Below are 22592 nucleotides of genomic sequence, written 5' to 3' on the forward strand. Positions count from 1 at the left end.
CTCTTTTACACATATGTCCAGTAGGAGTGGATAAGAATGTTAAAACGAACAAGACAAAAAAACATGATAGTATATACAAAAATTGCTACTAACTCATAGCTGAGAGGGTTACTGATTACCCGCAGTTTTGGAAGTGATTTGATTCATTCAATATGTCGTACGTTCAAGGTGATGTTATTACTGTATCATCTTTATCAATAACTTTATTCTAAACAACATATATTAAGTAAATTTTACCAAAAAAGTACATTATTGTTGGCTTCTTTAACCTGAGATCCCTCCTATACTGATTTGAGCATGGAGACTCTTTTACTTTGAATAAGAATCTGTGTCGGTAATTTGATTACCTTTTGCACAATTTCACTTTGAATCTTATTCTACTTGAACCCAGACCTGCCTTGCATAAAGGATGTGCATTTAAATTATTTCTCGCCTATTTAAATAAATCAATATTATGAACGTCGAAGACGAAATCTACAAAATTATGTTAAACGGTTCTCTGCGTTACGGTGCGTTTTTAATTATCCATCCTGTCGTACATTGTTACCCACACCATGAGAATGTGGAGTTTAAAAACCACTGGCCTAGAGCCACCAATGGAGATGAGAGCCGCCTAATTTTTTGTTTGAGCATGGAGACACTTTTATTTTAATATAACTTGATTGTGTTATAGGACCTGGGGCCATATTCATGAGAAAAAAATGTATATATATAAAACTGCTTGGCACAAATACCAGCCATCAAAGCCCAGCAACATCATTGCTGCATGTGCACCTAAGGTGTAATTCAGCACAAAATGCATCTAGGATCACAGAAGAAAAACCAAACCAGAAAATAACGCCTAACAGGACAGAATAAAACGTGTTGCTCGTGTTGGTAATAAGAAAACCATCCAGTCCTATAATCAAACAATGATCTGTCCCTGGCGAAACGGAAATGTGAGCTATGCATTTCGCTGCATCGGGGCCGTTCAATCTCTGATATCAACAATCACGAGCCAATTTCCATCCCTGTCGACACGTCTGATCTCGGATAAATTGCTTCCGGATGTCTGTGGGATGATAAGCCCCCTGGCTGAGACATATATTCGGTCTCGAAGCAAAAAAACAATGTTTGACTATTGGAATCAACAGTCAAAAAATGGTCAGTGAAAGTGTCTCCGAAGGTCTTTTATCTGAGCTAGAGGTGACTCTAATCTTCACTGGAGGCCCTGCACCAGCAGTGGAAATTCCAAGTTACTATGGCAGGGGGTAGGGCTCTCTGAAGAACAGCCAGTTGACTTGAGTGATGGGCTGAGTCGACCCCCGATCGCGATTTGAACTCGCTCCGATCGTGAGCAAAGTGATTTTGCTACGGCATCCACGAGCCTGCGTGCTTTTAACTGTCAGTGAGAAGTCGCAGCACGTTTCAGTCTCGACAATGAATCAGCACTGCGACGTGAATCAAACTTGCGCAATTGACAACAGTGGTTGGAAGCAGTGAATTTATCTCTCGACCTATTACGGTCGAAACGCCGCAGGGGTCTGTTTCAGGCCTACTGCTGGGTTTTATTTATGTGTAACATCTGTCGACAACATGCTATAAAACTAACATGTGGATGCAAGCGTGTGTGAGTGTGTGAGTATGTGTGTATGTGTGTGTGTGTGGGGAGCGATAGTACAGCGATGAGCGCACTGCGCTACGAACCCGGTGACCCGAGTTGGACTCCCACTCACGGCCAAGAGCAGTGTAGATAATCTGAACCGATCCTGGACCTCCTCTAGGTCCATTCAGCCTCAAATGAGTACCCAGGAAGGTGTGTGAACATCGCCACTAGGGAGACAAAGGCGGCCAGGCGTGGTGCTGGCCACCCAGCCCCTCGTGTGCCGTGCCGGCCTTCATAGGTGCTCGCTCACAGCACTTGCCCAAAAAAGCATATAAATGCTATCTGGGAGATCTTTGCCTTTGCATGAGCACACGTATGTGCATGTGCGCATAAAACCGCAGAGGTTTCAAACAACAGCGTCGTGATCCTAAAGGCCCTGATTTGATTCGCGGCCATGGTGCACAAAATCAGTAAATGGTACAAATATTTAAATATTTTTTTCATTAAGGACTATAACACGGAGTATCAATGGGTTTTTCAGAAGATTCCCACATTGGCATGTTTGGATAATTTCCTGTTTAAGAAGTTTTTGTTGCACTTGAAAGGAAAAAAATCAGCTCAAGAAACGCCACTCGATACGGAAGAAAAACGCTCGGCGGTTAGTTCTGTACAAAAGAGTTTGTGAACCCATTTTCTGCACTGCTATCTCCTGGTTAAGCAATCTGACGTATTTGTACAATCCACCAACCCTGGTCTCTCAAGCGATGGTTTGCAGTCACGTGCCACCACCTCTCCTGGGCATCCCCTACGTCAATTCAGCATTCAAATGGCATCTACTGAGGTGCGTAAACATCAGTCCTTGGGTGACCAAGGCGGCTACGCATGTCGCCGGTTACACTACCCCCTTAGGAACTGCGCCGCCCTTAATGGACGCTCAGGGCATTTGCTGGTGCTGTCTACGAGGCGTCACGGGAGGTCCTGTCTGTTGGCAGCCAACGACGCTCCGCTGCTACTGTGCACAAGGGAGGGCATGCTGCTCCGTCAGCAGCACTCTACAGCTGCACAGCTGGCAATGCATGCGAGCGAGTGAGCAAGCACCATCAGGACAAAACGACGCTCGTAAGAGCAACTCGCACAAAGTGTCGCGGCATATCAACTTAGCTGCTCAACGGCTCCACCACCAGACTCGACACGTAAGTTTAAAGCGCAAGTTCCGTCTCCTCATTCGGGCGAGTGCTCATCGCCACTGGCAAGCCCTGAGCTGGTGTTGGGGAAGTCGACTTCACAGTCGCTCCACAGGACGGACAAATGGCGACTCGCCAACCCAACGCCGTGAGCAGGGTTGGTCGAGTCGACCCCCGCCCTCAATTTGAACTCGCGACCTTCCCGTGGAGAAACGGCGTTTGAAACCACAGTGCCACCTGGCCGGAATACTACATCGTGCACTGCATCGCGTACACTCAAACGTGATATGGTGTTCACCGAACTTCCCACTGACACCGACGCAGTGAATGGAACATCAGCCCAAAAGCACTGAAGTGGATCTCTATTACTCTGGCTTCCACAGTTTAAAATTGCTTCGAGGAAACGTTGACACGTGCACTATTCACCAGTGCACACCCCTCGCAGACCAGGTCTCACTGGCTTCTCTTGGATTCACCAAATCATCAACGACTCACCTCGCAACTGCCCATGAGCCTGAGGACAAGGCCATGTGCACAGGTCATCGCGGATCGATGCAAAAGACCCCCCCCCCCCCCCGCTGGTGTCCCAAGCGCAATGACCGACTGAATTCCTAGAACACTCGTCCCAGTTGTGTGCACCCATGCGACGCTACTACGTTAAATATGTTTTCGGTTGAGAAGGAAGCAGATTAAGGGGGAAACTAAGAGGCAGTTTGGCTAATAGTCAAGCGGTTAATAGGTCAGCTTGCTCACAGACATATAGGCTAATTAGTGAAGCAGGATAGGAAACAAACTGTATAATTGGCAAGAAAGCTAATAGGCACTCTGTAGGACTGATTGCATAAGAGGCAAGCCACCTAATAGCCAGGCCAGCAAGTCACCTAATAGCCAGGCCAGCTACGATCCAGATAGTTTAATAGGATAGTCAAGTAGGCTTACACAAATTCACTTTATGAGCTAACAAGCAGGCCAGCTCTAGACAAGGTTTCCAAAAGGCATTCGAGCTAACAGCACATTCATTCAGCAATTACAATTGGCTCTTACACCCACAAAAACATTAATCAAACACACGAAAACATGCAACATATAGGCCAAAGGAGTGAAGAACACTCGATAAAGGAGGCAAATATTAAAGCCAAAATAAATTATGCCAGTGTATGTCATAATAAATATCTATTCTTTCATACTGAGACATAAATCGCTGGGAGGAGGTTAATATTGAAATTCCCACAAATGCAGCAATATTGCCGGCAGTCTATTAGTTAAGCTGGCTGGCTCATAGGCAGATTGGTTAATCAGTAGGCACGCGAATAGGCAGGTTGGTTAATCAGTAGACCCGGCTAGTCCGAGCCTGCCTGGAGGCGTTCCTCGTCAACGTTTCTGCTGCGACGGATTTTCGCGTCATCTACAGATTCGAATTACCTTGTAGACGATGAGCGTGTGAGTGTTGTCCAAGAGGGTGGTGCCATCGTATCTCATGAGCTTCACGAACGCCATGCCGAACACCTTCTCACTGCGGTCTTTGGCTGGAGACAACATCAAAGGGAACACACAGAGCGTCCCGCAGTTACAAGGAGAGCCGCGGGGATGTTACACGCCGGAGGACCCAAGCCCTCTGATCCACGCCACTGGCGGTCTGCCCGGTGATGTTTTCAATCACGTCGCAGCGTGGATGTGTAAAAGCCTGTTTTTGTTTTGATAAGGCGTGATTGAATGTGGAAAAAGCAAATCGTGAATGTGTGAATCAGAAGCAAAAAATCCCAATCCAGAACCATGCAGGCTTCAGTGAAACTTATCTGGACATTTTTGTTACTTGGTAACAAAATAATAGCCAATGGAAAAAATAGGTATACATTATAAACAACTCTAAAAACGTCATATATTACAACAAAAATCTTCAATCAATCTGCATACTTTTTCAGAGGAGATATATACGCGTAGATTATGTTTTGCTTGCGAAAGATAATTAGATTGAAAAAACCAATGCAAGCAAGGGATGAACACTCAACACCAACAATCTAATAATCCTGCTTGCTGTACCACCATCTCCTGCACGCCTCACACTCCAGCAGGTTCGGTGTAAAATGACACGGTCATGTTAATAACAATAATCTCCATTTATCTGGGAACAGTTCACAAAGTCTTAAGAAAATTGCTTTCAGCAGGGTCCTACATTAGGGATATTTGGACCAACATCCTGAATGACGAGTGCTGTTGTGGCGTTATGTGGGAGAAAACCAAACCCAACAAACATAACAAGGTGAGGAGACACAGCACGACCATTGAGTGGTCACCTCGCAGCAGCAGCAGCAGCAGCAGCGTGCCTACTATGCCCGATGTAAGCCTTGCTGGCCACCCATTCAAGTAGCCAACTGTGGTGGCCATGAGATGTTATCTCCCTCTCCTGGCACACAGGAGGTCGTGTTGTATATTTGAAGTTTGCATGTTCTCTCTGTGGTCACATGGATTTTTCTCCAGGGTCCTCCAGTTTTTGTTTCCATTCATAAAAACACGCTAATTCCCCTTTTAAAAAACACGATATAAGCCACTTTGATGACCTATCATGCAAGTAAAAAAAGTAAATAGTTACTAACCAGGCTCAAAACACGCTAAGCTTCTGAGATGTGATTAGAGGCAATTGAGGTAATTTAATCACATGAATAATGACCTCTGGGTAATCCACCGTCTCTGCTGGCAGAGCATTGAACTAAGAGGTATGTGCCACCACTCCTGGCATAAACCATCTCTCCGTGAGCAGAGTGCTGTGGGTGTGGAGAGACTGGCAGAGACGCCAAAAGAGTGCGAAGGGGTGTTGGTGTCGTTGGTCCTTGACTCACACTCGACGGAGGAGCGGTGGCGAAACGTGAACCTCAGGTGACTGCGATACATGTCTTCAATGGGCACTGCCACCTGCAAACGACGACACAGATACAGATCTCCCAATCACTCTTACAGACCACTAGGGCCGAGCGTTATGAGCAAGCACTTAGTTAGGCCAGCGTGGCAGTTGCAAATGTCTCCCAAACGCTAATGTTCACACAACGCCTGAGCTACTCAATTAAGATTTAGTCAACCTAGGGCACACATGGGTTTGGTTAAGATTCCAATTACCACTGTCGTTGCACACGGCATGAAATTAAACTTCGATTACTGGGGATTCAGGGGAGTGTGTAAACCACGTAACATTGCTTACACACACACATCTAAACAAGCTTCATCTACGCGCACACACTTACGGATACACAGGTCACAGAGGGAGCATGCACACACAGCATGTGCTACCAGCACAGATGCACAGCAACAGGTCGAGAGGAGGGCACACAAGACGTGCACAGTGCACACACACACATACGAGCTGAAGAAATTTACTAAAAAAATATCAGTGGTGAAAAAAGGGAGACACTTGGTATGCTAGCAGTGCAAATACTGAGGACACATTTAGAAGTAACAAATGACATGAGTCATGATTAATGTGGGGCTCTTAAATCGAAGAAAACACTCGTTTGCGAAAATGGAATGTGGAGTTTCCACCACCGGCTCAGGGCTGCTGAGGAAGGTGAGCGATGGCCGTGAACACCGCCTCACACACCAATGGCTTTGTGGGTAAATGAATGAGATGTAACTCACCTTGACCGTCTCAAACCACTGGGGTGCCTTGACCTGGTAGTAAACCACCGACTTGTACTCTGTTACGGGGTTGGTTCCAGCGCCCAAGCAGATCACATTCTGACAAAGACAAAGATCCTCCACTCAGACTTGCAGACACAAGTGCTGTTAGCGAGCACCTATGAAGGTTAATACGGTGCCAAAAGCGGCAATGTGATCAACATCAAGCAAGCAAAAATCTCTCTATCAGTGTTAATCTTGACAGAAAGCTCCAGGTACCCATTTAGGGCTGAGCTGACCTATAGCAGATCCAAACAAGGTTCATAAAACAGGAATGTTGTGCATGACCAGGAATCAAACCTGCGCCTGGACGGGAAATCAGCCTGGACCACTGATTCCCACAAACACACACACGTAACATCGCGATCGATTTTTAACACTGACCCATCTAGAATTCTGGTGGGGCCTGCGTGTAACAGACTAATTGAAGTTGAGAGTTGGTGGATTACTCAGATTTATTAAACTCCCAACAATATCCCACCTGGGATTGACTTCGCATCCTTCAGGGGATAATACAATGAGTAACTCAGTAGCACTTTATAGAATGCCAAGAGTTGTGCATCTTGTGGAGAGAGTGGACACCCACCAGTGGCTCAGGACCACTGTATGAGATGAATGTGCAGCAATACTTGTTGGAGCAAGGAGACACTTCACCTTCACTCTGACATCACCAAAACATAACCGTGACTTCATTTTCTAAAACTACACCTTTTTCGATCACGTCCATAGCTGAAGCATTACTGATCAGTTGAGTTCATTGCCGAAACGAACGGGGCAAATCCTGTGACAAAAATATAGTTTCTTTCCAAAGCAGTTGCTACAGCAGCGAAGCCATTGCTCGGGCAAGGCACGCAGATGCCCTCTGGTGTGCACGGTGGTAAATGCACGCCCACGCGCACGGGTCAACGCGCAGACAAGCAGGTAGCGGGCATGTTCACGGATTTAGTTTGCGGACGGAAGGACGTTTAATAACTTTTGGTGGGGAATGTGCAAAGCCAAATAACCCGCGGACATCGCCATTTGCAAGTGTTGGGTTATTGTTTGTTAACCCACCGGTCAAGGCAAGGCAACGCGAATCACAGCTCACATGAGGAATGGGGCGGTGCTCATATCCATTGGTGGCCTTGAGCGAGTGATGGGAATTCCTCATTTCAATAGCAGGGGCCAGGCTCTCTTTAGCTCAGCTCCTGCAGACTTGCGTATTTTATCACCGAAAAGGAAATATGGGCTGTCAATCCTCAAAACAGGATATTCTCTGAATTACTTTCTGATCTTAAGCCGGGTACTCTAATGCTATTACATTCAAATGTCGAGGAAATGTCAGCAGAGAAAATGGGTTCCAGTCCCACCCACGAAGATTTGAGTGTCATTCCCTTGTAATACCCAGGGGGGTGATATCACCAGATAATTATAGATTTTTTACAACCAAAACAATCACTAAGGAAATTCCAGGGCACCCTGATGCAGGGACTTATTGAAAAAGAGTCTTCATCTTCGGCGAGGTCTTCTTGGATGAACGGCTCGTTACACAACAACAGCACTTAGAAGCACTGAACTACACCGTGCAACTGTTGCAAGCGGTGTGCACCAACATCGCCCTCCAAAGCGCAGCCACATTTCGGGCTCGTGCTACCTCACCCGACGATCACCTTTACCGCCACAGAGTGGAATTCACGCCCTCCCCTCCCCCCCGCCAATCCCTCGAAATTCGCAACCACATTGGCTGCGAGCTCACGGATGGGAGGGCACGAAAAAAAATCGAGCGAGCCTGAGCAGTGTTTTAATTGGGAACGGGGCGCTACCTCCAAGACCTTTCCCTCCTCGTCGCAGACGCACATGGTGACCTCGGTGTTCTTGGGCGTCGTCTTGTTGCCCTTGTCGAACTCCCCGTTTAACAGGGTAACGTAGATGTCGTTCCTGACGTCCCCTGCGATGCGGTGTCACGGTCGCACAGGCAACAGCAGCAGCGGCACACGGCAACTTAATGTTAAAGTATTCACTAACGTTTCATTTGAATAAATAATCAAACCAAAGCTTTATACACACAGTCAACAACTGAATTTATCGGCAGGTGTGACACAAATTCACACCTGCGTCAAGGTGCGCCGGTTTTTATCCTCCGCACACCATGTTCTCGCTCCCTTCGTCACATCTGTTCCCCGGCTAACAGTGGCTCATTATTATTTGTTCGATTCCTTCTTCATATGGTGGAAACAAATCTCTCCACAGGAAGCCTACTATCTCCATAGGTTGAGTGCTATTGCCGGAAGTAGACTGATCATTACCGGCAAGAATAGATGACAAGAGGACATATCATTATAATTGTTATCGTTGTTACCCACCAGGCATGATGATTTCTGGGAAGCCCAGCTTGCGGGCGATGGCTGTGGAGCGATCGACCAGATGGGGGAACTCCTGGCGGATCTGCTTGATGTCGCCATGAAGCATCTTCAGAGAGACGTAGAGGCCTGTGTAGGGCACCAAAGACAAAGATCCCCCGTATAGCCTTTAATAGACTATTGGGGCAAGTGCTGTGAGCAAACACCTATTAAGGCTGGCACTGCACACGAGGGGGTGGGTGGCCATCACTACAAACAGCTATCTTTGTCTGAGCAGTGTTGATATTTACACACTGCACCGATGGACACATTTTTAAGGCTGAGTCAAACCTTGGGGAGGCCTAGGACCGGTTCTGATATTCAACACTGATATCGCAGCAGTGCGCTAACCACCGCGCCGCCGCTACCAATATAGGGGTTTATGTGTGGGACACTCACTATCATGACAGAGATCCCCCAACAAGCCGTACGCAATGCGGGGGGGGGGGGGGGGGGGCAAGCGTGTGGCCAGGAACACACCAGGCACCTTTGTCTGATCTTAACACCCTGCACTGTGGACTCGCATTCAGGTGAAGTTGGTCGAGTGCGGGGCAAGAATAGGTTCCAGATGCCACTTTGCCAGAGTTCAGGATGTCCAGGAATCCAACCCAGGTTGGCAGGTTCGCCCATAATTACAATCAGCAACTGCTGATGACGTACGTGACCAACCAGTGAACATCTAGGATGCTATGGCTAGCCCGGCTTGTTTCAGGAACGCGCACAAGAGGGAGACATTCATTTTGCACTGGCCCAGGAAGCGGTAAGTACCTAAGGCAAAGTCAACCCCCAGGCTTTTACTGACATGCAGTTACAAAGAATATATGGTCTCTGCTGTGCACGCTGCAACACAGGAGCCTCGGGGCACGACCCTGCATTGCATCGGCGCACAATCGCCAGCAGCCAACGTCACACTCACCCTGGCCCTTGTGGTTGACCTCTTTAGACGACACAACCTTGCTGATGACGTTCTGGAGGAAGTCGTTTTCTCCCGACAACCTGAATGAGAAATTGGAGGTGAGGTGGGGGGGAGGGAGGCTTTGTCTTTGTCCCCTGGCTGAGCATTAATGTTCCGCCGCGTACACAGCGACGCACGCCGCATGCACCTGCGCACAGGGGACTACAGCAGCATGCTCGCGGACAGGCAGGCGGAAGCAGGAACACGTTCGGAGACAGAAAGGAGGGAGGTGGACACATAATGCAGCAAGCAGGAGGAGGAACAGGAGGAGGATGAACGGTTATGATGAGGCCTTCAGGGGTCCTCCGGTTTTTCCCTCAACATTTAGAAGCATGCATTTAGAGTGTTTGGCTGCGATAAACTCTCACGTGATAAGCCACTTCGATGAGCTTTAATTTGGGGCCAGGTCACTTCTGAAAAAGACCTGTATATCTCAGCGAGCCTTACCTGATTTCGATTTAAAGCTTTCGTGACTGCAGGGATTCATCTTCTTGGTTCTTTCGGTAAAGTCACGTAGAAGGGAAGTAATAAAATAATAAAAATAAAACATAATAAAACAATTCTCACGACGTTTCGGCCACAACGCAAGCAGCCGTCCTCAGGTGAAAACCAGGTCCGTCGAGGCGACAGAGTCTGAATGAAACAGCACACGGGCTTGGAGCATATATATAAGCTGGGCGCATTGACAAAGGAATTTGCATATCAACAGGAATTTAGCAAATTCAACAGAATTTGCTAAATTCCTGTTGATATGCAAATTAGTTTGTCAATGCGCCCAGCTTATATATATGCTCCAAGCCCGTGTGCTGTTTCATTCAGACTCTGTCGCCTCGACGGACCTGGTTTTCACCTGAGGACGGCTGCTTGCATTGTGGCCGAAACGTCGTGAGAATTGTTTTATTATGTTTTATTTTTATTATTTTATTACTTCCCTTCTACGTGACTTTACCGAAAGAACCAAGAAGATGAGCCTTACCTGGTAAAATAAAAAATAGTTTACTTTTTCAGATAAAAATCTGCACAGCACTCCGAACGGGGCGACCGTGAAGCTACCTGCAAGATATTTTAAAGACCCTGCGCTGTGATTCTTTGAGGTCACTGGGTGACGTCACGTGACGGAGCCCCGTTCGGGGCTCGGGAGCACAATACTCGAACGGGTGACGCGTCGCGCCGGGCGAGGGGGGGGGGGAAGTGGAACTACTCACTGCTGGAAGGGGATGAAGTGCTCCTTCTGCTCATCACTGTCTCCCTTGCCGTTGATGATGTCGGTGATTTCCATCACTGCGGCACAACAACAACAACAATAAACGTGGAATGATTCACACGATCGGCGATTCACTACTTTGCGACGATTCGGGGTCACGAGATTCTAGAAGTAGTCCTTTTTGCCTCATTTGTGCCGTCCAGTTTGTATGAATAATTTCCACGAAGCATTGTTGATTTTTATGCAAACAATCTCATTACATTTTAATCGACGAATTATTTAGACGTCTACAAATCTGGGAGTGTTAACTTGAACCACACGAATGGCTTCTAAAAAAGCCACACACTTTGGAAACTAAATATTTCCACATTCCCAGGTGATCGATTCAAATGTATATTTTGAAATGAGTCAGGGTAATCAAGCAAAACAGGGTAATGCTCATCTCTGTAGGCATACCGAGCCAGTGGTGTAAATTCCACATGCCTATGACAAGGGTCAGATTAACCACAGGACGGCCTCTGTTGACTGCCCCTAAGCAAAAGTGCCTGTAAAAGCATTCAAAAGCTAAAAAGCGCAGTGGAACACCGATCCTTAAGGCCTGCTGTTTGGCGGATTACTTTAAATTTTTCCTGTTACTTATTTACAAAATAAGTTTCCTTTGGACACACTGGTCCTCGCCAGAACAATGTAGACTTTCCACCACTCGCTCAAAGCTACCAAACAGCGAGTAGAACCCTTATGCTTACACTTGACCGACAGAAGGGAGACAAAAAATTGTGATTTCTCAAGAGCCCTTGTGCGACGGGGTTTTTCTTCAAGGGCCCACGGTACGAGGGGCAGAAAACGCTGCTGCTGCTGCTGCGGCGACGATGGGCGCCGCCGCGGTTGTGCGCTCGCAATTACCGGCCACCCCGAAGGGGCGACGCAGCCCCGAGGTGCTCTTCTTGGGGTGGGTCTCCTTGAGGTCCATGTAGCCAATCCGGATGATCTGGCACACCAAGCAGATCCTGTCCCGCTTCAAGTCTCTACTTCCAAGGTCCTTTCAACAAAAAGTGGACATCCCAAGGGGGGGGAAAAAAAGAGATAAAAAAGGGATTTTTTTTCATGAAAAACGAGCCAGCCGCTGATTCAGATGAAGAGGAAGACGTTACCAAGAAACGATTTTGTGATATTTTATTTCAATGTCAAAACCGTATTGATCCACAGCGAGGCGGCAGTTTGTATGTTGCCGAGTCCCTCCCGCCCTTTCCAAATAATCACTCAAAACTCTCCAGGTCAATAGCCACAAGTGACCATAGATCTCAGTGTCATTGGAACAGACAAATGGTTCATGTTTAACCATTGCATCGCTTGTGCATCACCCTGGTAATGCCTTTCCATGTTACGGCGCTATGGAAATGGTCACTGTGATTATTATAGATTGTTTTAACTGTATATTCATTCACCCATTTTAAATTCTGAGCTATAGGACGGTGTGCTACCATATTCTTCTCCGCGTTAACTAACGTGGAGCAGCTCCCAACGTGCACCATGCAGCAGCACGATGTCGCTGGGGTCACGGAACTCCCACCGCGTGAACTGAGGTGAAGGAATTTTGTCGAGGCTGTCATGTCCCGAGGAGGGTGCTACCGCAGTCTCTCTCTCTTCTGTACCGATTTGAATTGAGTGGCAACCGCAAATCGATTTCTAGGTTGAGAATCCAGCTGCTTCGCTTCGGAGGAGAGAAAGTGAACGTCACCGCAGTGGACACGAGCTCACGGTGGGCTCCACCGTTTGATGTGGCACGCCGCGGTTCCGTTCTGGCGATTCTTCTTCTGCTCGGGCTGCGTGCCTCGACGTCACATGACCATCACTTTCAATTCTTTCTTATCGAGAATGACGCTTCAAACTCGATGTATTACAGCCTGACACAGGCCAAATTTTGCGTGTATGAAATAACGCTTTTATTGCCTTACTTGAAAACATATTAAGAACAGCATTGACTTGGTGTTTACATTTTTAATGCAGGTCTATGATTAATGATATTGATAAACTACTTTTTAATCCCATGCTTTATGTACAATACAATTCAATCTGAACTAATGGAACATATATATGCCACACTTTTATCGGATTAATATAGTTTTAACGAGGGGGCTCACAATACTGAACAAATTAAATTGAGCACCAGCAAACACCCCGAAGAATATAGGTGATAATTTTTTTTCAGATACGGAGGAATCCCCTTCTATTTATCCGGCTGGGTACCACTTTGGCAAGAGTACTCAACTCAAAACCCAAAGGTCACAAGTTCAAATCCCAGTTGCGGATCAACAAGTTCATAAATTGAGTACCACTTTGCGGGAAGTAAACAACAGATAATCCCCTGCCATAAGAACGTGTAATTTACACCTCTGACTCAGGTGCACCAATGAGATGATCTCCACCCATCGCTGGTTTGAGCAGGGGGATGCTTTTACTTTTGGTTTTGAACGTCAATTAGCAAAATCATGGCCCCTTCAATGCCCCGAGAAACCAGCAAGGACTCCGCTACCCGTCACGCAACAGGGGCCAGGTTCAGAGCGAACACTCACGGTGAAGACGACGCGCAGGTTGTTGAGCTTGTTGATGTCTTTGGGCATCCCTTGGCTGCCCCACTGCACCAGGTAATTCTCACTGCCCTCGTGGGAGGGGGGTTGTACAGACAAAAACCGTCATAACCTCGGTCATGTGCACTCAAATCCAACCTGCAATCTCTGGCAATTAAGATACTTTAAACTGAGATTGACAGCTGCCATTCGAAACGTACTGCTATTCTCAGGAGGGCTTTGCGTTAGATACCTGTATAAACTTAGCAATGTTGAAACCTTTAGTACATCGATAATGTTAAAGTTCATAATCAACGTTTTTGGGATAGATCGCAGTTACTTATAAATGTGTCAGTAACCCTCCACCACCCGACACGGCTGAATAATATTGGTCGCGAAAGCCTACGTGTTAATGTTAAAGTTCTATATAGGTGGTGTATAACGATTGATTGATATTGGGAAATTACAAGCTCAAATCCCAGACGTGGATCAATATAGCCCATCATTCTTCAAATCTTAATAAGATGAATACCACTTTGTCAAATAAGGACTTGTTTCATGTATTACTCCAAGCCTGCAAAAGGTGTTTACAGGGCCTTTGATGATGTGAGCATCTCGCAATTCAATAAATAGCTTTGTCATGGGGTTGTGCTGTGATTCAAGAATGTGTGCTTCACTTCCGCCGTGGTAACGGTGGACCCTTGAGCGGCTGGAATCAATATAAGTTTCAAAAACAACACACTTCACCGCGCCTGACACAAGGCACGTATCGTGAGCGTGAGGATGATTTGAAATCGACGAGTCAATGCATTATGACACTCCAACTGCTCAACCTACCCTTCTGTCAACTTCACAGATTGCTCTGCTCACGACTCAAATTCAGCGCCCACACACAAAGTAAAACATTTGCATTGACACGGTGTGACGTCTCGTTGATGACAGCCGCGAGAAGCCTCACCTGATAAACATCCCCTCCGCGGGGTCGTAGAGGGACATGAACACCTCCGACTCCTCGCCGATCTTGCACACAAAGTTCTTGACGGTCACAAAGAGGCTGTGCGAGTGCATGCCCGCCAGGTTTGCCCGGAACGCGTCCTGATTCTGCGCGAGGCGAGCACAGAGGGGACGGGGAATCAAATGTTATGAGCGTGTTTTGCTCGCGCCTACAACTTCACGATAGTACGCCTATTTGTCCGTTTCACGAAACGTGTGCGCGTTACAAATTGTTTCATCTTATTACCATTATTACGATTGTTTGTTTGTTCAAATAGGCAAAAATTAGTATTTTCAACCAAGACCAGATATCGGAAGGAGTAGGCAGTATGAATCCTTCCCTGGATAGTAAAGATGCAGCGGTACAATATCAACACCGTTTCTTGTAAAAGCTACGGACACAAATATCAAAAAAATCGGCTATTGTTTAAAGAAAATCCAAGTGTCTCTCGAAGTATCAGTGCTATTGCTAAACATGAGCCATTGCTATAAATTCAACATTCCTATGCTAGTGCCCAATCACATCATGAAAAAAAAAACACGAAGTGGTACTCAATTATTTTTTTACCACGAACTGGGACTTGAGACATTGACAGAATATCTGAGTGAGTGGAGTGTCTGCCTGTGTGCAGAGAGTGAGGCAGTGTCTTCGTACTGTGAGCGAGGCAGTGCTGAGTGTCTGTGTGCTGAGTGAGGCAGTGCTGAGTGTCTGTGTGCAGAGAGTGAGGCAGTGCTGAGTGTCTGTGTGCGGTGAGTGAGGCAGTGCTGAGTGAGTGTCTGCCTGTGTACAGTGAGTGAAGCAGTGTCTTCGTACTGTGAGCGAGGCAGTGCTGAGTGTCTGTGTGCGGTGAGTGAGGCAGAGCTGAGTGTCTGTGTGCGGAGAGTGACGCAGTGCTGAGTGAGTGAGTGTCTGTGTGCCGTGAAGGAGGCAGTGCTGAGTGTCTGTGTGCGGTGAGTGAGGCAGAGCTGAGTGTCTGTGTGCGGAGAGTGAGGCAGTGCTGAGTGAGTGAGTGTCTGTGTGCCGTGAAGGAGGCAGTGCTGAGTGTCTGTGTGCGGTGAGTGAGGCAGAGCTGAGTGTCTGTGTGCGGAGAGTGAGGCAGTGCTGAGTGAGTGAGTGTCTGTGTGCGGTGAGGCAGTGCTGAGTGAGTGAGTGTCTGTGCGGTGAGGCAGTGCTGAGTGAGTGTCTGTGTGCCGTGAGTGAGGCAGTGCTGAGTGAGTGAGTGTCTGCGTGCTGTGAGCGAGGCAGTGCTGAGTGAGTGAGTGTCTGCGTGCGTTGAGCGAGGCAGTGCTGAGTGAATGAGTGTCTGTGTGCGGTGAGCGAGGCAGTGCTGAGAGAGTGTCTGCGTGCGGTGAGCAAGGCAGTGCTGAGTGAGTGAGTGTCTGTGTGCGGTGAGCGAGGCAGTGCTGAGTGAGTGAGTGTCTGTGTGCGGTGAGCGAGGCAGTGCTGAGTGAGTGAGTGTCTGCGTGCGGTGAGCGAGGCAGTGCAGGAGGGGTCCGCACCGATTTCTGCTCCTCCTTGCGGCGGTCGGTGATCTGCTTCGTGGTGCTCTCGTGCGCACGGAACAGGCTGACCGTGCTCGTTTGGTCAGGGGTCCAGGATATTTCCATCAGTCATCTCGTACCACCAGGTCCAGGCCCAGAATGCTGCACACACAACACGTGTGTGTGTAAGGTAGCATATGTATGCAAATAGTCAGAGGTGCATAGTTGATGCTTTGGTGAACTTTTATGACGACTAAAACGTTCGTCAACATTATTAAGGATTTTCTTTGCTTACTGTCATTTAGAGAAAACATATACCTCAACGGTTTGGCTGACTAGCCTTCTTCTGGAAAGAATTGTGGTGATAATAAATTATTATTATTATAATATCCTCGTGTGTGGGCAGACTTAATCCATCATTGCCCCACCGTCAACCTCAGTACTACTTTGTAGGATCTCCGTGGTTGTCTTTGGTAAACACTGGTCTCTGTCACGGCAATGTGGAGTTTTTAGCACTGAGTCTTAGCCAGGTTGTACTTATGTACGTTGAATGTCTTTCACGCCGTACATAGCCAACCGTGATAATCAGAGATTGTCTTGCTCATAACCCATGAAATACCGAGATCGCGCCTCCGATTAGCATGGTTGGCTGCGTACGGTGCAAAAAAAATTCACCACACATACATCTAACCAACGCAGACTTCTAGGACAGCCTCCATGCCTGGGCACTACTCTTCTTGTCCACACGGCAGGAACCAGCACAACATTTCTCCTCTTATTTCCTGACAAAGCTCAGCTTTGGAACATCCTTAGCATTCTTAACCGCATGAAAATCTGGCTCTTCACTTCTTACCCATGGTCAAAAAGCGCATCGCCTCTTACATTGTCCCGTTTCTACTTGCCGACTAACAGCCAGAGGGTCGTGTGACGTGAATGTGAACCTATTACAGCAGCAGGACCCGGCACACACGAGGTGATGATGGTGTAGCCAGGACTCGCACGAGGTACTCATTTGAGGCCGAGTCTACATAGGGGAGGAGGCCCAGGACCGGTTCAGATAAGCGTTACTGGTATTGGCCGTGAGCGGGAATCGAACTCGGGTCACCGGGTCAGTAGAGCGGCAACCATAAGCATTTGCCAGCAACGTCCACTTCCTGTCAGCCTGCCCACCTGTTTCCGTAGTCGATCCTGGCCGTCACCTTCTGCTTGAGCTCCTTGAGCTCGTCGAGGGGCAGCGTGCCGGACAGGATTTGCGAGCGCCAGTTTATCAGCTCGTACATCATGTCACCCAGCTGCCTGAACCTCTTGCTGTCATAGTTCTGGGGAAGAAGCGCACGTGCTCGTCAACAAGACGGGCGAAGCATAGCGACGTCGCAACGGCCATGTCAATGCTTACGGTCGCAATGCAGACGCAACAAAGTGTGAGTGACAAATATGTTGAGTTTTTTTTTTCATAGCGCAACACGCCAACTGCTACACTACCGCTCCCCACACACAATAACAACAACCTGCCATTCGCTACTAAGTGGCAGTTAACGTCACCACAGCGCTTGTGCCAGGGTATGTGCATATTAAGGCCACGAGAAGTGTTAAACGCCCGTTCGCAGGAGGTCAAGGGACAGATCCAGATGCCATGGGTCAACTGACTGAGATGACTGGCTGATGCACCACCTGTGCCTCCTACTGTGTCAACTTGCTCTGTTTTAGCCACCCGGTATTCCGCTCATTCGTGTGAGCGTCGCTCCTCTGCCCTCCGTTGTTGCTGGAGGGCGACTGCCTCCAATTGCCCAGTAGCATCCTTCACGAGCCCCCTCCACAGAGGCCGATCTTGACACCGCTGGTACCAGTCCATTGGCAAGCCCGTGTCGCGCCTGTTTAGCCCCTTCTATCCAGCCGAACAAAAGCTGTTTAGGCATGCGGTGGACTGGGCATGCGGGCTACATGACCCAGCCAACGCAGCCTTGCCTGCCGGAGCCCACCGAAGGGACTTTGTCCAGATCTTTCAATGGATTTGTGAGCTCCTCACACAATCCAGCCTGGATAAACCCAGGATGGATCGAAGGCAGGCCAGCCTAAATGTTTCTAACCGGCACAGATTTTCCATTAGGGGGGTCCACGTTTCGCAAGCATAGGGAAAGGAGGGCATGACCGTGGCCGACAAGACCCGAAGCTTCATGTAGAGCGACAGACCAGGTAGCTTCCACACAACATTACGCAGCCTATGAAAACTCTCCAGGTATAGAAAACTAAGGTGTCTTATGCGAGTAATGAGATCTGTGCAATCCATCAAGCGAGCATCGAAAGTTCTAAATTGCTGACAGAAACCGTCAGAGAGCCTGGTTCTCTGATGCTGAGGGAAAGGACATCACTCAATTGAAGCCATTCATCAGCCCAAGGGCACTGCCAGAGTAAGGTGGGCTGACAGGGATAGGGGTGGTTAAAACACGATTTAAACTATTTTTTATTGTACCAGGTAATGCCTACTGGGCTATATAGGTCTTTTTCAGAAGCGACCTGGGCACAAATGATAGCTCAGCTTATCATATGGAAATTTATAGCAGCCAATTACTCTAAACCCGTGATTCTAAATGTGGATGAAAAAACCGGAGGACCCGGAGAAAAATCCACGTGACCACGGGTAGAGAGACAAGCAAACTCCAAATATACGGCAGCAGGCGTCAGGGTCGGGATCGAACCCACGACCTCCTTGATACCAGGCAAGGTAGTTAACATCTCGGCACCATGACACCCCTAAAAGTCAGAGATGGGGCAAGTGTTTGTGCTGCAACGGGCGCTCACCACGTAGAGATGGCGCCACGTGACGGCCCACTCCCGCAGCGTAGTGGTCACCTCCTGCACAAGCGGCGACTCCGTGGGTCCTGGCGCCACCACCTCCGTGCTCCTAGCGAGAAGACGTGCACCGACAGTGACGTCAGCACCACCACTCAATGCTTGTCTGGGCAAGGCACACACACTTTGACTTTGGCAAAACTGTCACGTTAGATTTTTATTAGGTATTTTTACTTTACAATTTCTAAAGAAAGAGCTGTTATAAATAATAATAATAATAATTGTAGAAGAACTGTAGCAGAGTTCAACTGCACTGATAACTCCTCAGAAATCAAAAACCAGTACGGAGATTCCATGTTCAGGAGCTTAACTATTAAAAATTCACAGTGCAAGTACTTCACCCAGCTCAGGCCTAACAATGAGGATGTGTTGCTGATACAGTGTGCCCTCTACTGGGCTCACATGGCGCTGTGTGTATTCCCAAGTGCTTTTCATGACAGCTCTATAACATACGGTCATGGAAAGGGCATGAACACAATAATGCGAGCTTACCCCTTTTTGTCAAACAGTGCATTCTTGATATGAATGTAGGCGGATGGGAAGATACCCTGTGGAAATCAGAGAGTTAAGCTAATCATCAAATAACAAAGAACACAACATAGAATATTCAGATTTCAATATTAAAGCACAGAAAGTCAAACTACTCTGTGGACCTGCAATCGCAGCTCTGATATTACGTAACCCTGATTATTAATTATTCCTCTGCGTTTGACAAAAGGAATACTCACTTTGAGGCCCACGCAACCCTGGATATTGTTTTTATAGACTAGCCCCTGTCATGGGAATGTGGAGTTTCCAATGTGGGCTCAACATCACCAACGGAGATGAATAATGCTCGCTCCATTGTCATTTTGAGAAGGGAGATAACTTCACTTTCACTTCCGGTTACCCGACTGAAGTTCCCTTGATCTCCGTTGCCAATGGACACGTCAGGACTGCTCGTACATTAAACAATAGACAGACTCGTCTCTCATATGCAACACTACCTTAAGAAAATAAAGGAATGCTTACATTGTGAAAGGGCACACACATTTCTCAATAAGATTAAAAAAACCGCAATCAACTCAGGCTTTTCTCAGCAATATTATTATCTTGTAACAATTGCACTATTTTTCCAGTAACAAGTAATTCAGCCCGCAAGAAATTAACATGCATCATCGTTAGAATGAACGTAGTAAATAATTGAGAATTATATTGCAACTTTACCTTCCGAGCCTTGTTCTTGATTGTGTAGCCCCGAAACCATCCTGCAACCGTGGGGAGAAAAAACATTGCATATCAACGCACCTGAAAATAGATTTACATCTGTAAAAGTGAATATAATTGCATTATCAAGAGCAGTTCTATAATGTGCACGTGTGTATGTGTATGTAGCACAATGTTTAACAAGAATGATTAACAATCCCAATGAAAAGTCCTTTCAACTCCTTGCCACGGATACAATCAGTGGCAAGTGGTACGAGCCGACCCTGCGACGTGCACTAGGTCAACTCAGCCTCAAGAGGGTATAAACATCAGCATCGACAAGACAGAGATGGCTCGCTCTGGCACTGCCGGCTCTCTGGCTGTGTCCCATGTCAGATTAATAACGGGTGCCTGCAAGTAGCACTTGGCCCAACAGTGTGTTAAGGCTATACGGGAGATATTTGCCATTGTTGTTTGTCTGGTTGCGCTAGTATACAGAAGGAATACTGTGGAAAGTGCTTTGCGGTACGATAAAGAACCCAAGTTCAATTCCTCGCAATGATGCATAACAGCAGTTGCTGCGTTAAGTAAAAAAATAAATAAATAAAGCTATACAAATTCGTCATTAACACTTTGGCCTTAAAATGTAACTCATGCAATAGGCGACGTATCAGGAAATGGCCCTTCTTGGGAGCACATTAGGAGAGGTCAGAGAAATCGAGTGAACGAGTATTGCAGACTGCACATAACAACTTTGGGGCCTGATGAGAATTACATTTCAAACATTTTCGCTCAAAACCAGTTTTAAAAAAAAGGAATATGGAGTTACTTAATAAGTAATTAATGGACAAACCCTTGAGTATTTATAAAGTATTAAGAAATACTAAAATAATGTAAAATTGTAAAAAGAAAACGCGCTGGCACAATGCATTGTGGGGAATATATATTCGTTTAAGGGCACAGTGGTAATTGACGACTGTGCGGAGGTTTTTGGTTTTAACTGTGCTTATGCACCCCCTGCCAACGCAGCATTACCGAACACGGCGTTAAATTCACCTTGTAGTGCCACGTTTATCCACTGGGGGTCACCACTACGCCTTGTGAGAGCTCTGTGCAACAGCGTAATGTGGATGTATGAAAATTCGCGGCACTCAGTATTTGTATAAACGCATGATTTCGTCAAGTTCAAGATTTACGCATGTTGAAAAGGCATTGGGCTATTTGAGAGATGTGCCACACGTTGACAGCACGTGTGCATGTGCACCGTGTGCATGTGCACCGTACGCATGTGTTGCGTGTATATTGTGTGCAGAAGCATGATTAGCGCGGTTGGATACATACGGTGGGAAATAAATTCAACATAAATACAGCGAAGTGCGTAGAAAAACATACGTGTGTGCCAGAGAAGAAAGTATATTTATTGGTAGGCATGTGTGTATATTGAACTTCTTTCGCACCATACGAAGCCAACTGTGCTACGTCTGTGTTGTATTTTTACTGAAGCTTATGTACGTGTGGTGTGATGTGTGTGTGCATTGTGTGTACATGGCAGAAGCACGTGTGTGTATAAAAGCAAGCACGTGTTTGAAGAGAAGCATGTGTATGCGTAGAGAAGTATTATTAGTTAGTGTGCAAGGTGCGTGTATAAAGAAGTGTGTAGTGTGTAGTGCAGTGGTGAGCGCACTGCACTACGAACCCAAGTTCAATTCTCGCTCAGTGACGAACATCTGAACTAGTCCTACACCTCCCCGAGGTCGACTCAGCCTTAAATGAGTACCTGGTGCTGTGTGTAAACATCATCACGAGGGAGACAAAGGCGGCCGGGGGCGTGGTGCCCCCTGCACTACCTCCTCGTGCGCTGTGCCAGCCTTCGTAGATGCTCACTAAGGGCACTTGCCCCAACAGCATGTGAAGCTGCCAGGGGGATCTTTGCCTTTGTGGCGGCGCGGTGTGTGCCTCACCGTCACAGCTCTCCAGGATGTGCACCACGTCGCCGATCTGCAGAGGCAGCTGGTGCTCGGTGTTCGCCGACAAGTTGAATATGGCTACACGGCACACACGGGGGACACGGGGGACACGGTTAAACGAGAGGAGACACAGTGGGGCACGTGCACAGGGAAACACAAGCAAAGCTGTAAACGCACACCGTGATGAACGCGGACAGGCACACCACACCATAAAGATGCAGTGGATCGTACATAAACACACCAATGACATGAACGGATATAGAGATACACGTGTACAAGCAGGCGCATATGAAGTCACACGTACGGACGTACGATTAAAACAATTACATTATAGATATAATAGATGAACACAAAATAAGACGAAGACACATTCATAAAATGCACAATAAGACAGACATTTACACGAGAATGCATTCGGACATTTTAAAATGTCATATAAACACAAGTGGCAAACATACGTGCACACAAAGCAACGTAAACACATGCAATGACACGTGTATTCATTATTTATGAATCATTTATTCAAATTCATCATTTATGTATGATGCGTATTGCACACACAGAATCATCCAACAT

General features: G+C 47.2%; 1 protein-coding gene across 1 annotated transcript in view; it reads right to left on the reverse strand.

Moving 5' to 3' along the window:
- The window catches only part of LOC133343304 (dedicator of cytokinesis protein 1-like), a 316745-nt gene that overhangs the window by 265237 nt on the left and 28916 nt on the right, over positions 1-22592 (reverse strand). Inside the window, 18 exon segments of the mRNA XM_061552782.1 lie at positions 4192-4295; positions 5607-5679; positions 6397-6495; positions 8238-8362; positions 8778-8903; positions 9730-9809; positions 10974-11049; positions 11876-12011; positions 13546-13627; positions 14498-14640; positions 16033-16122; positions 16124-16141; positions 16143-16176; positions 17185-17333; positions 18814-18916; positions 19357-19412; positions 20071-20111; positions 22011-22094. Coding sequence (XP_061408766.1) covers positions 4192-4295; positions 5607-5679; positions 6397-6495; positions 8238-8362; positions 8778-8903; positions 9730-9809; positions 10974-11049; positions 11876-12011; positions 13546-13627; positions 14498-14640; positions 16033-16122; positions 16124-16141; positions 16143-16176; positions 17185-17333; positions 18814-18916; positions 19357-19412; positions 20071-20111; positions 22011-22094 — 1619 coding nt within the window.

This window comes from Lethenteron reissneri, chromosome 17, assembly GCF_015708825.2.
Source record: "Lethenteron reissneri isolate LAM-NWPU_2019-01 chromosome 17, ASM1570882v1, whole genome shotgun sequence".
Taxonomy (NCBI): Eukaryota; Metazoa; Chordata; class Hyperoartia; order Petromyzontiformes; family Petromyzontidae; genus Lethenteron; species Lethenteron reissneri.